The 16,846-nt window shown below is 38.3% G+C and overlaps 1 protein-coding gene across 1 annotated transcript in view; it reads right to left on the bottom strand.

Moving 5' to 3' along the window:
• Positions 1–12,969: 12,969 nt before the first annotated feature.
• Positions 12,970–16,846, bottom strand: part of CWC27 (CWC27 spliceosome associated cyclophilin) — a 93,011-nt gene continuing 89,134 nt past the window's right edge. The window contains exon 14 of the mRNA XM_084225959.1: positions 12,970–13,382. Coding sequence (XP_084082085.1) covers positions 13,220–13,382 — 163 coding nt within the window. The 3' untranslated portion in view covers positions 12,970–13,219. The remainder of the gene's footprint in view (positions 13,383–16,846) is intronic.

The following is a 16,846-nucleotide window of genomic DNA, read 5'->3' as shown; positions in this document are numbered from 1 at the left end:
TGTAATCAGCCCAGAGACTTTCAGCAACCTCCAAAGATATACAATGATGCCCTTCATATTGTTCATGAACGAAGAAAATCCATCTGAATCTCTTTTAATGGTATTCATATTCAATCTATTTTGTGCATCAAATGGATTTAGAATCATAGAATCACAGAATGGTTTGGATTGAAAGGGATCTTAAAATCATCTTCTTCCAACCCACCTGCCATGGCCAGGGAGACCTTCTCCTAGGCCAGATTGCTCAGATCCCCATCCAGCCTGGCCTTGAATACCTCCAGGGATGGGGTATCTACCACTTCTCTGGGCAGATGGTCCCAGTGCCTCACCAGCCTCACAGTAAAGAACTTTTCCCCAACATCTAATCCACACTCCCTCGTTTGTCCGGTCCCTACATGCCGGTGTAAGTAGGCCCTCTCCTTCTTCCTTGTAGGTTCCCTTCAGGTACTAGAAGGTGACATGAGCTCTCCATCACCCTCCCCTTCTCCAGGCTGAACAACCCCAGGTCTCTCAATGTGCCTTCACAGTGCTGTGATTAACTTAGTGGCTCTCCTCCGGACTCTTTTCTGGACAGGTCCATGCCCTTCCAACACTGGGTTCCACAGAGATAGACAAAAATTTGCATGGCGTTCAGTAGGGCCAAGCGCTGGATGCTGCACTTGGGTCACAACTACTTCATTTGCTCCCGAAAAATATTCCCAGAATTCTGGTGAACAAGAATTCAGAAAACTACCTTTAAACATTAAAAAATGCATGATGATATTTCTTTCTTTTCCTTTCTTTCTCTCTTTTTTTTTTTCCTCATTAGAAATGTAGTCTAATATTTAGAGCTTTCAAGACTACGTCAGTTTCAAAACTCTCAAGTACTTCAGAATGGCTTTTAGGTCTCTAGTTAGTCTAAAACCAAAATCCTGAGTTTGAGAGCTGATCTTGAAATACCAGGTCAGTACTCAATACCTAAAACTTCCCCTAGTTCTACCTGGTAGCAAAATGCAATCAAAGTCCAAGTACTAAGCAGGGATAAGATCTATTGGATTTTAGGGGAATGAAGTGCTGTCTTCAAGCACTTAATTTCAGTTTTGTTAGTGTGCATGGGCCAGTGTAGCAAGAGACTGCAGCTATATTATTTTGGAGGTGAGTTAAAACTGCTTTTAAATGTCATTGTCTCTGTCTGTCTTCTGCCTCCCTACAGCCGAAGAGAAATTTGGCATGGGTGCTATGGAAAAATACTTGGTAAAGAGAAAAATGTCATATTAGTAAACCCATGCAATAAGATGGAAGCTTTAATGCATGTTTTTCTGTTTAGTCTTCCTCCCAGACAGATTTTGGCCAAAAATGAAACCCCAAAACAAACACAGCTTCTTGGTAACAGTAACTTCTAATATCAAGTAAGTAAAAATATATTCGGTAAAAGAGAAGCAACTGTTTTGATGCAACCAGTGTATAAAGAAGTAGTCTCTTTATCTCTGGCACCCTGTGCCTTGCTCGAACAGGGAAACAATTGTTTTTTGAAGGGACAGCATCACAGCATGAATGAGGTGCCAGTGGACAGAGGAGATCAGTCAGCCCTGTGTCTGAAGCAGCATGCAGGTGTTTCCAGCTAAGACAGACCGAGCTTCTGCAATGTGCTTCTCAGAAGTACAGCCCAGACTGCAGCACCTGGACATGGCTGTGTTTTGCCTGACAGGTTCTAAGTTCTGCTTGGGAGGGGAGAGGCTGGCAATACAGTATGAATCCAGCTCAACCTTGATGCAGGACTGCTTTCATTCAGTTACGAAAAGATGAATATTTAATCTTTCTCTCTAGACCTGAAAAGATTTTTTTTTCTGATAATCCTACAGTGAAAGGTTTCAGTCCTATTTGTCATGCTAGAAATCATCTCATTTCAAAAAAATGATACTGGTGTGCCTTTTGTAGGAGATGTATCTCTGACTGTTGTTTGGCCAGCTGTTTCTTATTGTCCGGGGAACAAAAATTTCGAGTTCTAAAGCACAAACTACTCTTACAACAGCCACATCTGTTCTGATTAGGTAATGCCCACAGAAAAAGACTTGTTGAAGAAATGCAGAAATGTTCATTTATTCAGATGATATCATATTTGGGTCTGAGGAAAGCGGTGGTTCTGTTCAAGAAGTGTCTCATTTAAGAGGGGTCAAAATTTTGAGGATGGGAAGAGATAGCTCTACAGAAGGCATCAACAGCAGAACATGAAGACTGTGTTGATATCAAGGAGTAATCACATTGTATGTCCATTGTCTCTCAGGAAACAACTGCCACTATTTTTTACTTGTAATAGGTTGTTCTACTAATTCCCAGGATTAAAGCATTGTATGGAAACCCTGTTCCCCCAAACTGTACTGGTATACCAGCAGGAACGCGGAGAGGCAGTTGCTTCCCAGTTCAACAGACTTTTCAAGACAACAGGTATTGTTTTTCGAAGATTTTGTTTAATGAACTAGCAGGTCCCATTCACAAAAACATGCCATTTGACTCTGAGAAGATGGCCAAATCAAACTATCCAGTCTCACTAATGTGCAGAGAAAGGTGCCAGAATTAAGGGCTAGTTATAGCAAAGACTGCGCTATTACACAGGAGTAATATATTTGGGGCTGAATAGCTACAACAATTCACATAGAAGATGTTTTCTGGTTATGTGTCCAATATTTCAAAAGATAAAAGATGAGAGATTCACCATCAGCCTGACCTCTGACTGAATAAATTCTATTTTCACATTCAAGGTTGGAGATCTTTTTAGAAAGCATCCCATTATCTTACCCTATGTGCAGTTGGCTTCCATAAAAGTGAAATGCTGTTTTACATTCACAGTCACCACAAAGTATTTCACACACTTCACATCGCCCTTATCTTCCTTCTTTGTAGCCTGTGGGCTTCCTTTCAGTGGCAGTACACTTGACTAAAGTGTAAAAAAACATGTGAAATCCATCTAAGAACAATGGCTGGAGGCACTTCACTTTTCTTGTGCAGACATGGTAGATCAGTTATCAAATGACAGATGAAAACGGTTGGTCTGACACCTTAATTATTTTCCTTTCCACTTTCTACCTTGGTAAGAGGAATTATAACTATTCATATGAGGACTTACAAGAAATGAAATTGTTTTAGTTACTGTGTATACATGCCAATTTGCTATTTCAACACAAGAAGAAGAACCCTCTACAGATTCCCTTTTTTCAGAAGGAACTCCATATCCTTGCAAACATGAAAGATTAAGAAAGCTCAAGTGTGTTTACCTCCTTCACATCATTCTGTTCTGACCCAGAGCTGCTTTTTTATTCACTTTCACACTTCCAGACAGTTTAAAGGACTTGAGGTTGGAGGTATACTAATTCCTGCTGTTTGCAGCCAGGCGTTTTATTACCATTGTTCATGACACACCTGGGGAAGAAAAATGCCTGTAACTGACTGGATAATCAGGCTTTAAGCCTCAACTCTGTCTTAGCTTGGTCTGTTGCTGCTGGATTTAGCCAAGTATGAAAAGCATTTCTTATCTTACATAGTCTATATAATATTAAGGATAAATTGCATCTCAGAATATATTTTCCTTTCAAGGAGTAGGTTTTTTCCTCCCTCATATAATTCTTCATGAAATTGACATTGGTTTTGAGAGCATAAATTTACTTTTATTGCCAAATTGAAGTCCAGTGCAGGGTAACAGGACTTGCATATAGTAGAGGAGTAATGAAGTTTGATCATGTGATGGATTGAACTGTCTCAGATGGCATTCTGATAAGCAATCTGTGAAGTACTGAGTTGGCAAAACTACAGCTAGAAGGCCTTCCAAGCATGTGAGAACAAGACAAATTCATAACAATTGCAACTATTTAATAAAACACACCAAATCAACAGAGTGCAGTTCAATATGGATGAACACCAAATACCACTCTTGGGAATAATCAATCGCTACAATTAAAAAAACCCAACCTGCTAATCTAATCCGTAGGTTACCAGCAAAGAATTTGAGAATTATAAAGGTTCAGAGCTGAACATCATTAAAAACCTGTGCAAATGGAGGAGAAAGGAAAGCCCATGCTTGGATGTACAGACAGGGGCGTTGTGTGTTAAGATTCATTCCTCTGTTTTTAGCATGAATCAGACTTTGGTGAGATTGCTGTTTCCAGCTTTCTTTAGGTAACACAGGTAAAGAAAAATGTAGACCAGCTGGGAGAAAAGCCAGAGAAGATTAGTAGGAATGATTTAGAGATATACAAAACATGACTGTTAGGGAGAGAACGAAAATTTTGGGATTGTTTATTCTAGAGGAGAAAAAGGACATGATAAATCTTTCAATACATAAAATATTGCTGCAGAGAGGAAAAGGTTATTCATTCAGGCTGGTACAAGAAGTTACGGGTTGTGCTACAGCAAGAGAGATTTAGGAAAGATTTTAGAAAAATATTTCTGAAGACAAGAATATTCATGCACTGGAAAAAAAAGTGTAGAGTATTGAGGGAGGTTAGACAAACCTCTCTTTTAAAGTATGGAAGTATATCTGATTATGTGTTGTCTGTTCTGACTTGAAATTTAGTTATTATTTGGAGACTCTAGAAATAGGATGCTACATGTAAGCAGAGAGCCAAAAAACATGAAAAGAGAAGTTTCAGGAATATTTGTTTCATATGTATCTCCATTAGGTGTTGGTGTGGCTTAGGTGCTAAACATTCTTGATTAATTCACTGCTGTTAAAGGACTCTAGACTTTAGTAGTTTGATCCTGTTTAGTATTCGTACAATAGCCTCCTTTTTTCCCTTATTAGCATTGCAGCCAGTAGTCACCCTTCCTAATGTTGTCTAATTTCTGAAGTGCAAAAATTAGTGTGCAATAGTGCACAGTGATCTGTTCACTAGTTTGTGAATAAATAGCACTTCAGCCTCCAAACTCTCCTTTTAGGTGCATTCATCCTGTTTATAAATGTGTACTTTAGTTATTCAAGGTAGAAATCAATAGATAACTTGAGGCACTGAGTCTGTCTTTCTTTGTGTGAGATATCTTTGGACTTGCCCTCTAACCAAGAGTTTAACATATTTTTCTTCTAAAACTACATTCCACACAGGGTGTCCAGAAGCCAAATGTTTTCTGTCCATAGCTGTGTGATACTGTATTGGCTTACTCAAATGGCTCTGAATGCTTGTGGCTTTCTGTGGTCACAAGGGACCACTACTCCAAAAGCCACACTGTAGAAATAGCAAACACTTTGTCACTGTGGAAGTTCTTTACTTGCTTCTCCCCCTCCTGTCTGGAACCTGAACTAAACCTGTGGTCTGACAACTGAAAGACCAACTTATATTTGTGAAATACAGGTCAGACCAAAGCATCAGAATGTCCAGAACAGAAAAAGCAACACTCCACTGTCTGCTGCCAGTCTCTGTAATGTTCCTGCTTTGACCACCAGTTTACAAGAAGTATTCTCAAAATTAAACAATGCAAAAGGTTGCTTACCCTGCTGTAGCTTTTATCATATAGTAAAAACTCCCAGATTTCTTCATGTTTTGGTGCTCTCAGAAAACATGGACTTAATTTGACAGAGGAAGAATGGCAGCTACTCCACAGGTCTGTAGGGTAAATAAACATTAATTTAGCATACTGAAAGCAGAACTATTGGAGAATATTATGCACAGGCCTGTGTACCATGGTTGCCTGGCTAAGATCCTTACACATATACAGTACCTTTCCAGCTCCCTCCTCAGCCCTTGGGATCTCCTATTGTGCTTCTGTTCCTCCAAATCTTAATTGCACTTTCCTAATGAGTCTGATATGCTGAAATTGTTTGGGTGCCAGCTTATTTTCACATGCTATAATGTTCTGGTGTACATGGTAGTGCTCATCTGATGTGGATTTTTTAATCTTAGCAATTTTCACAATGATTTTAGTCAGCAACAACAAGTTTCAGCCCTAAAGAATTTGAGTTTGCCAGAAAAACTGTTACAAATTGACTAGAAGTAAAGTTGATGGATGAAAATTGTTTTCTAAGAATAGAGCTTGAGAAAAAACATGCTTGTTTTACTCTAATTTCCTTCAAAAACACTTGGTCCTGGTACTAATTACTTTGGCTTTGAAGACTGTATTGTCTTCACCTCAGTACTTTTAAACAGCTTTTTATTGGAGTTCCTGTCATTACTCTCCTATCCATTCCCTGTTCTGAGACTGCAGCTGAGAATGTGCTGTCCTGTCTGCTTGTGAAGCCATATGTCTGTGTTACAAAGTCCCTTTTGAAAAATATCTTTTTTGCATTTTTAATATCCAGGTAGCTACTGAATTCACATCTATTTCTCACTTGTGCATTCATATTTCTGGTTGAGCTCAGGAATTCCAAAAATAATATCAGAGAGGAAAACTCAGAAGCTCATTGCTTTTGTGGCTTTTTTCACTGAGGCCAGTTTTAGCCCATGTTGCCAATGATCAGTCTGTACACTTTAGTTCTATATTGTATACTTAAGCTGTGTGTGCAACAAATGATGTTTTCTTAGCCTCTCCATACAGCCTATTAAACAGTGGTTGGAATACTTCCATCTGTAAAGCAAAACCTTTGGCATAAATAATATTGTCATTTGGATAGGCTAGACATACTTTTGCAAAGTGACCTTGTAAAAATATTGTCTGAGGTATGACTGAGCCTAAATTATATGACAGTGAGGTAGTATATTTTGGTCTCTCTGGTATATGAGGTCTCATCTTGTAGCAGTGAAACCACCTGAAATTAAACAAAAAACAGTAATGTGCATCAGATTTAGAAGCTGAAGAAAGCTGGGCTGAGTTTTTGGGTTTTTTTAAATCTATTTGCAAACTTTAATGTAAATTCTTTGGCAAAGGCAAACATTGCTTACTGTGGTTTTCCTGTCTGATGATTTTTATCTTTGTAAAATAAAATGATATGAAACACTGTGAGGAAAATCTTTTGACTGCATTACAAATATAAGGGTATCTGGAATAGTTCGGTCAGAATTATTTTTTCCTCACCATTTACAGCTCTTTCAAATGCTTTTTTGTTGTCATTTGGGATAACTTGGTTGTTTGGGTGCCCTAGATAAAAATAACTTGCACAAGATGCATATTTCTGTTTCCCCTCAAGGGTCAATCATCCTAAAAATTGTCTTCCTAATCTGTAGGACAGGGTTAGGTTTTACAGTTAATGACCTCATTTACCAGCTCATGCCCCTGAATCGTTATCCAGATGTTCATACTTGCTACACCATCTTGCCAAGTCTACTTGAACACTTAGGACCAACTCATGCCCTGACATTTGAAATAATTTATGTGTTTAATGTGTAAACTCTTTGGTTTGTATATTCTGTAAATGTAAGGGAGAGCATACTGTAGCTGTAATGGAAATCGTTTTTAAAATGACTGACCACATACTGACAGTTATTTTCTTCTGTTCCAGTGAAATAAATTTTTAGATGTAAGGATGCAATACCACCTTATGTAGGTCAGACCCTGCTTCCCAAGATAGAGAGTCTCTGTTCAAGCAGGTGAACGAAGTATCCTTTGAATGCAATGTTGTATTAAAATCTGTTTGACTCAGAAGTTACTTCTGAGGAAGAACATATGTGATTTTGGAACCAAGTTTCAATAGTGGCTGCAAAAATGTGATCTTCCAGACTGTGTTCAATATAAAGAGGTTCAGCTTTCAATGCTTTATTGTTGCCAAATAAAGCTGCCAAAACTAAAGGCTATCCTAGGGCCATTCTGTAACTGTGCCCTTCTACTACTACAAACAAATCACAAAGGGCAAGTGTGCAGCTTAAATAACCTTATGAATATTGGACTGGACGTTCAAGTGTGTAATAGCCATTGACGTACAAATATGACCATCATATCATGCTTTGTTCCAAAGCCAGTGCATTTCATAAATTAGAAATGAGAACCATAGTAAAAGTATATGAACCTGTTCATATCAGAACTTGTTTTCTCTTCCATGTGATTGTCTAGGTCAAGAAGTGTAGATTTCCCACCCATCTTCCCTATAATGCATCTTTTTTTCATTTAGATTTGGTGAATTACTCTTAAAAATGCAATTTGTTTTTTCTGATGTGTTGAGGTTTAGGATTGTTTTTTTTTTCCAGAAGGTGCTGTCCTGTTTTCTGTAGTCCTCCTTCATGTCTGTAAATTTAGAGTTGTTAAGGCAGGGTTCCTGTGCTTATAGTGCTTTAAGAGCAGAAGGTTATCAGTACCAACCAATTTGTGTTTTAAAAAAGGCCTAGATTTTTTTTTCAAAAATAGTAGCTTTCAGGCATTTGTACTGCTTTGGAGCAGTACCAGACAACAATTGTAGGTTACAATCAGCAGATCCTCATCCTGTGGCCAGATCGGGTACAATGCTATTTTGGTATGTGTTTCAGGAATAATAATTTTAAAAAGAAAAGCTATACAGAGGAAGGGTTAAAAACATGAAAAAAGTTTAAATATAAATTTCAACCCTACTCTCTGAAGCTTTGGCTTCGTGTTTTTTGCATTTGTAGTATGTACAGAATCTACACAGGCACATAATAAAAGAAAATGCAGCTTCAGCTTTTGTGTGTGACTTATCTGGTGGTTTACAGATTCTTCAGCTCAGCACTGGGAAGCCAGGAGACATAAAGAGAGCTGCAGAAGACAGTGGAGCAGAGGCTAGCAATAAATGCAAAAACAATTGAAAGGTTGTGGAGGGGGAGGACATAAATTCTCTGTCTGGCCCTTGGTAATAGAGGCTGACAGGGAAGGCATGATGACGAGAGAAGTGGTGATGAAGCCTGTGGAGACAGAAACCAATTCTTACGTGTCTGTGTGAGATGTGTAAGAAAGACCTGCCCAAGTGTGCAGTAGCTTTTTAAACACACTCATCTAATCTGTGATTTATAAATGAAACTTGTGCTGTGTGAGCAGGTTCTTAAGAAACCAAAAGAAGTGAAAAATCAAATGGAAAACCCCATCTGTAATGGATACTGAAGTGGAAGTGAAATCCTGCCAAGAAAAAGTACTGTGAAAATTAATTCAGAGGAATATTTTGATGTGACAGCAGCTGAGGTGTACAGGCCTCTGACAGGCTATGTGCCACGTGCCCCGGGTGCCTTGGAGACCACAATCTATCCACCAGAGAGCCCCGCTGTGGGTACAAGGTGTCTGTCTGTTTGCATGAGGAATCAAGCTGGAATATGGCACATCTGCCTGGGATAACTAAAGGGAATCACTTTATGGAACTCAACTGGGAAGTAGCCAACTGCTGGTACCTGCTATACCAGTAGGGCAAGAATCTACTATCAAGGGATGATCAGATGCATTCAAAAACTTTTCAGTTCATATTCTCTGTGGTGTATGTATGTCATCAGGATCTTTATAAATATAGCCACTCAGCTATATTGAGATCAGCTCATTGTTTGTTACGGTGGAAGATGTAAGCAAATACCTACATCTTTTATTGAGAACACACAGGTAAGAAGTCCCCTCATCTTCCAACAGCCCAAATCTGTCATCATTTAAGTAATGACAGATGCACATGTCTCTGCCAGAATGAGGCAGAGTCTGGAGCTATCCTTTCTGTCTGAAGCTAGTTTTTATGTTGCCAAAACATAATTGTGTCTTTTGCAAACTTGATGTCCTCTAGACGAAAGCAGACAACATCGCTGTGTAGTTATTTTAACCATTATAGTTCAGACACTCTTCTGCTGGGGAAAGGAGACAGTATGGGAAAAACCTCTTCCCAAACCTGCTCATGCTGGAAGCCAGCAGCTAAGGGAAAGCTACATAACGTGGCATTGCAGATTACACCCCTAGCAGCCTAGGCGTAGTGGCTATTTGACAGAAATAAATCAGGTTCTGTTATACTTCAGGGTTTCTTCCGCTCCAAAGCAAAAAGGGCACATTGTACTAGTTGTTGGCATCACTGACAGCATTTGAGGCAAGCCTCTAAGCTCTTCTCGAGGATCTTGATATTAGCAGATGTGGCCTAGAAGGATCTTATCTACTCAATCCAGCTGGTTAGGAAATGAAAATGTTGACTTTACCAATATAATGCAAGGATGAAAACCTTTTCTTCCACCCCTTCTTTTCAGCTATGAAAGTCACATTCGCTCTTGCAAAATGTTTATTTTGCTCCATTAATGTTTATATTAAAAGAAAGGCAGGTATGACTGGAGGGAGTGTCTCACAGAACATTTGCCAACACTGGCCCACTGTGTTGGTAACAAAGCTGATGTATTGAATTGCAGGTAAGCTGCCACTAAATGTTGGTAGACCTTTGGTAGATATAACTCAAAATTCAGTCATAGTCTGGTCTTATAAGATTTTTAGCTTGATGTAAAGAGAATTCAAAAAAGCAGGTGGTGATGGTGGGGAAGTAGAGCATATCCAGCAATTTTAAACCCTGACTTGTCTACAGAAATTATTACATATCAGCACTGTGGTTTGCATCTTCAAGTTGGGCAATCTGTGCTCATAATTAGCATTTTTAGGAAGTAAAGCATTCCAAGCAACTGTTAAGACACTACTTTTTTATTGGTAGTGCATAGACAAATGTACCTAGCTGTATGTTACAACTATGTAGAGATTATGCTCATGTTTATACAGTCAGGTGAGGTGGTGGCCATAAGGGTGAAACATGGGAGATGTTTAATAAAGATTTAAGAAAATATAATAATTCAAAAATCCCATTACCATGTAACAAATTCTTTCTTCAGCCACAAAACCAAATGTCACTTCAGTTTGCAGCCTCTAACCCAGCTCAGTATGACTCTTTCACAGAGAGGGAGACACCTGCCCACATTGTATTTCCCACTCAATTTTCAGAATTGACAAAAGGCGTAACTCTGAGCACACACATTTCACAGTCTGTAAAAAGAACACTGCAATGCTGTACCACTCAACATTTTCTGTAATTACAGCAATGCCAGATGATGAATGAAATAGGTTTGAGTTAAAATTATTCTGCTAGCCTGGCAGTATGGGAAACTGTCAGTATTGTTACTGGCAGAACAAGAGGGCTGGTTACCTGTGGCACTGCAAACTACTTGTTTCAGACAAATGTCATTATTTAAACTTCTTTCTGTGAGGTTCTTACTCCTTGGTGTTGACTTTACCTGAGAATGTACTCCTGACGTAAGCTTTTCTTAACTTTGCTCCAAATGTCTCCCAAATGAAATACAGAACTACTTCTGCTTCAGTGAAATGAATAAAATTTAGACACCTTAGCCCATTTCTAGTCAACTTCATCAACTCAGTTGACTAGTTGTGATAATCTGACTTTCAATGCACACTTACCAAGAAAATGTCAACATAGTTACTCTCTTGTTCTTGTCAGGTTACCAGTCCTGTGCAAGGTCCAGAATTTTAAAACATCTTCCAACTGAGCAGAGTCCTAACCCTTAAGGTAACTTTTGTTTTTGGGTTTCTCTAGTGCTTAAAACTGGGAATCATCTAATACAGCTTACTCAGAGCTGATGCAGGTAGTCGGCAAAAATATTCAGCTAAGAAGGGTGTTAGTCAACTTGTCCATTTATTGACTCTTGCATCCTACTTTAACTTGCAGGAAAAGTACGTAATTAGAACATTTTTTTATTCCAGGGGCAGTAATTGTATTGGAATTGATTTTCAAGGTTCTTTTCAGATCTAGCCCTCACTTTTCCCCATGTTCATCACCCATCTCCACCAGAATGGGGGTTTGATATGCTCATTTCCTGTAATGACTGATTTAAAATTTTCTCCACAAACAAAGCAATTAATAGAGGTAACAGCATGCGACATTAGATGTTCTTCACTTTGCCAGCAGCAGCCCGACAGAAATGACTTAATGATTAAAAACCTTTGACTCACTAGTTTGTGAATGATCATGTTACGGAATGTAACCCCTCTTAACTTCTTTACACCATGGCATAGTATAATTCACTCAGCCTAAGAGGAGGATAATGACAGCTTTATACAGGATCTCACTTCACACCTCCAAGTTTTCTCCTTATCTCAAAGGTTGCACTGTGCATTTAAGCAATAGTCTGTATTAATTTAACCTCTGATATTTGGGCCATATTAACCCACCAATGCAGGTTTATGTATCTCACACCTCAAACCCTATCAAGAAATTTGGCAGTGGCAGCTTGATAAGGACACCATACCTTACTGAACTTGTTCTAAAAACAACATCAGCAAAAACACTCTCTGGTGGCACTTTTTAATGACCTTGTTCACTCTTTTTAGCTATTGGCTATTTGGGTAATTCATGTTCTTGTGGCAGCAGAACTGCTGTAAAGAAGCAATGAAAATTCTTGTTTATCTGTAAAAATATTAACATCCAGGGTTGTAAAATATGAGGAAAATCTATAAACTAGAAGCTTGAGCTCAAGTGAGTTCAATTTTAGATGACAGAATAATTATTTAAACCAGGGTTATGCTTTTAATGAGACTGATCATATTTCCTTTTGTTTCTGTACTGGACTAATTAACAAACCAATCTTCATTACCTGCCACTTTACAGTGAAAATTCTATTGAAGGCATCTTTCTGGTATTGCAAGCAACAAGTGGCTTAAGCAACCATTACAGCATATTCAGATTCTCTTTTTTTATTCATGTGGTATGGATAGTGAAATAATACATCTAAAATGTATTATCCCAATTCCCAAGATGGGATCTGTACTGGAATGTGTATTTCAGAAGAAGGAGGCAATAGCCAGATTCTCAAACTAAACTTAGCTTGTTTAAAGAAAGCTGTGACCATTCTAAAAAGTATGGCACAATCTTAATACTGTGTCAGAGTGGTTCAGTCAGGCAAAATTTACGTCTTTTAAAGAACAGTGAAAATAATTAAAATTGTACTTCCATAAAATCTTAAAAGCCTGCAGATGGGGCTTCCATCCTCTAACCTGATCCTCACTTAGACAAATTCAGATTCATTATGTCAAAAACTTTTCGATTACCATATTTTGATTAAACAAAATTAATGATTACCATATTTTGATTGACTACTGTAATTAAAATACGGACAAAAGTCAAGTCAGCTGTTTTATTAAGTACATCATTCTAAAAACCTTTAGAGAGGTTGGATAACAAATGCAGTGAGAGCACTTAACGGCACAACTTAAGAAAAAAATGATAGCGCTGCTTCAAAACTGCACGACAGGTTCTTGAGAGATTCCTTTTCACACTTGTCCAGTGGTATTTTTAGGATCAGCTTACAAAAGAGCCAGTGCTTTATTGCAGTCACTTTCCAAGGCAGCTCTGGCTAACTTTACACTCCTTTTATCTCCTTTCCTTTTTTTCTCTCATTATCTTCTTGCTTTCTTCTCTTCTCCTCTTAGTTACAGGATTCCGTGGATCATAGATCTCAAAAGTATCTTCATCCTGCATGCTTGCATCTTTCACCTTTCTGCTTCTGTCTTCAAACTGAAGCACATGTGACATCCTACAAAAAAAATCAAACTTCAACTCAGTGAAAGAATGGAAGCTACAATTTGTAATTATAATATGCATGGTAAGATTTCTGATTTATTTTTGGTCATAGCAAAAAAGAACTGAAAAGAACTGACCTGAGTTTCTTTTGTTGTGTTTTGGTGGGTTTTTTTTTTTTAATTTCTTACAAGACCCTTATATTATAAGGTGATAATTTTGTAAAGACTACTTTTCAAAAATACAGCTAAATACAGATATAGTTTTCGCTGGATTTTATTTCACATACTAAACTCTGTTTTCTTGTATTTTTTCTATTTAGCATATCTTCCAAAATGTATGGCAAATTTTCCCCAGGAACATGGAGTGTATCTCAAGTTTTCCGATTAGTCACTTTAGACACCTTTCACCAGGGTGGAGGGTTTTACAAAAGTGGGGAAGAGTTTACATGGAAAATGCTTGAAGTAGGTGCACAGAAGATCAAAAGGGGAATGCTTCATGTCCTGCTGCTTCACATTAACTTGGTTCAGATCATGCTTTTTAATTCTCAGAATACCAGACTAAACAAATGCCTTGTTCAATTCAGTGTTTTTCCTACTGTTCATTAGAAGTTTTCCTCCCATTAGAGATTTCCTAATTTCAGCAAATTTCCAGTAATCTGAAAACATCACTGTTACATAATGGAAAAGTGGCACACGTGAACCTCAGGAGGTTCAACAAGGCCAAGCACTAGATCTCACACCTGGGATTGAAGCAGCTCTGCCAAGAGGATTTTACAGGTGCTGCTGGCTGAGAGGCTGGACATGCCCCAGGCATGGGCACTCACAGCCCAGAGAGCCACACGTGTCCTGGGCTGCACCCAGAGCAGGGTGGGCAGCAGGGCAGGGAGGGGATTCTGCCCCTCTGCTCTGCTCTGCTGAGACCCCACTGCAGTGCTGCATCAGCTCTGGGTCACAGCACAGCAAGGACATGGACCTGCTGGAGAGAGTCCAGAGGAGGCCACAAAGATGATCAGAGGGATGGAGCAGCACTCCTGTGAGGACAGGCTGAGAGCTGGGACCACTCAGCCTGGAGAAGAGAAGGCTCTCAGGAGATCTTATGGCAGTACACAACAGGACTTACTAGGACTGATGGTGACCGACCTTTTAGCAGGGCCTGTAGTTACAGGACAAAGGGTAAAGGTTTTAAACCAAAAGAGCAGATGAGACAAGAAAGACTTTTTTTTAAAACAAGGGTGGTGAAACACTGGAAAAGGTTGCCCAGAGATGTGGTAAATTATTTCTTCAGGGCCAACTCGTATATCTAGGCAAAAACCACACTTAACCTTTGGATTCTGTGTGATCAATTTCAAAAATGCCTTTGACTTTGATAGGATAACTTAAGAAATATACTGATCTGAATCTAAGCATATTAATCTTTATAGAATGTCTTTGTCAACAGTCTTTGTTGACATAAAATCCAGGAAAACGAGCAAGTTTCAAAAGGAAAGTTGTGGCCAATGAACACTGCTTTATTGGTCTCTTGCAAGATGTATGACATTTTGAACTAAACAGTTTCCTAAGAGCTTTAGTGTAAATCTCCATACATAATGAAAGGGAGGGAGAACCAGCTCAGTTACTGCAGATTACAATATAGTACTATTAAAGAAACCAGAAAAAAAAAATCAAAGCTATAGACCATATATGAGCTGCTTGAATGCTTTAGAAAATTACTAAAAACAAAAATTGAGAACTTTCATCACAACTGATTCTTGACATATGTGTTTCATAAATACTTAAGGAGTTATTTCCAATGTAAGAAACTTAGGTAGTTTATAACCTTGTCCACACTACTAACACCCAAACTTGTTTTTTTAGTCATCTCTACAATTCAGAATAACATAATGTACCATCAGAGTGACTCATGGTTGCATATTTGTAGTTTAATTATAAAAACATTGTCTCACAGTGGAGGGACTGAAGTAATTTATTTTAGCTAACATGCTTTCTGCATTTGTCATATTCTTCTCAATTTATTAAAGATGAGCACACATATCAAATCCCTCTGTCCTAGTATGAATAAAGTACAGGCCTAAGAGACGGAGTCATTCCTCGGTGCATGGTTTTAAAGTGTGTTACAGGAGTGTAAGTAGAAGTGTAGTCACACTTAGTCCTTTCATCAAATCGGGTTTTCAAAGAATACTATAGCACAGGACATAACCAGCAGGATACAACTAACAGGAATTAAAAGTAAATGCATCTCTAATTCTTGCATCAGGCCATACAGTGCCCCAGGTAGTTTGCAAATTAGATGCAGTAGATTCAGACTAAGCAATATTTACTTCTCCCCAAGAGCTGAAAGAAGTCATAGTCTCTGACTCTTATTCATAACTTTCCACTAAGACACTCCCAGCTGTGATTAAAAATAAGCCAATATTAAGAAACTTTTTGATATTCCCAGAATCAATTTTAGATGCAACATCTCAGAGGTAAAGCAAAATAAACACAGACTGCAGTGGAGATTTTAAGAAATATTTTCCTTCTGTGATCTTAAATTTATTTTAGCAAGTCACTCATCTTCCCAGGTAGATCAGTTCTGCACCTACATGAACAGTGAATCACAGTGAATACTGTTCTTCAAAAGCAATTAATTTTTTTAAAGGAACACAGGAAGCATTTAGTAATTATTTCTATATTAAGCATTTGTATTTATATTAATCTTACTCAAGTTCCTCTAACTGAAGTTTGCCTTTGCATAATTTTCCAAGTTAGGGCATAGTTCCACAAATACAAGTTTCATAAGACTTTTCCTTGTTCAATTTATAGCTCTCTTCCCTTCTGCATGCTCCTGGTTTCAGTGAGGAGCTGGCTGCCCAGTCATGTTTCTGCAGTCACTGTGCTGAAAGCAGTAACTTTATCTCTGTGTCTCTGGTCTTCAGGAACCCACTAACTTGTGCTTATCACTGGTTGTTGACAGCTCATTTTATATAAGAGAGACATTCAATTTTAAAGTCCACTTTTTTTCAAAATTTAAAGGATGAGAGAGAGGTAATCAGTTCTACCAAGTAAAACTCAAAAGAAAACAAAACCTCAATTTTGCAGCTTAGTTTTTAGGCTGAAAAGTTGTAAAATAAAATAGCTTGCCAAAACTGATTACTCTGGTTTTGAAGTACCTTGTTGTGCAAGTTGTTCTTCGTAAATACAAGACACCATCACAAGATTTCTGTTAAGATGTTCATCATCTTAACAGAAATTAATGAGCAATCTTTGCATGAATTAATTGCTGAAGAGGTGGATTTTTACCCTAACCAGATGACAGCATCCTACAAGTCGACCACGGTCCTACCCCTTGTAATGGGGGAGACGATGCCCTGCATTTCTTTCCTTTCATTATTACTTAAGAACACTCAGTAGCTGGCTCTCTTCTGTATTCCAAAAATGGAAAGTCTTGAAATGTTACACTGAAATACACAAATTAATTTAAGACAGTTTCAGAGACAGC

Source organism: Fringilla coelebs (genome assembly GCF_963513975.1).
Source record: "Fringilla coelebs genome assembly, chromosome: Z".
In the NCBI taxonomy this organism is placed as follows: Eukaryota; Metazoa; Chordata; class Aves; order Passeriformes; family Fringillidae; genus Fringilla; species Fringilla coelebs.
Note: the sequence above shows the minus strand (reverse complement) of the source record. Positions and strands in the feature narration are given on the sequence as shown.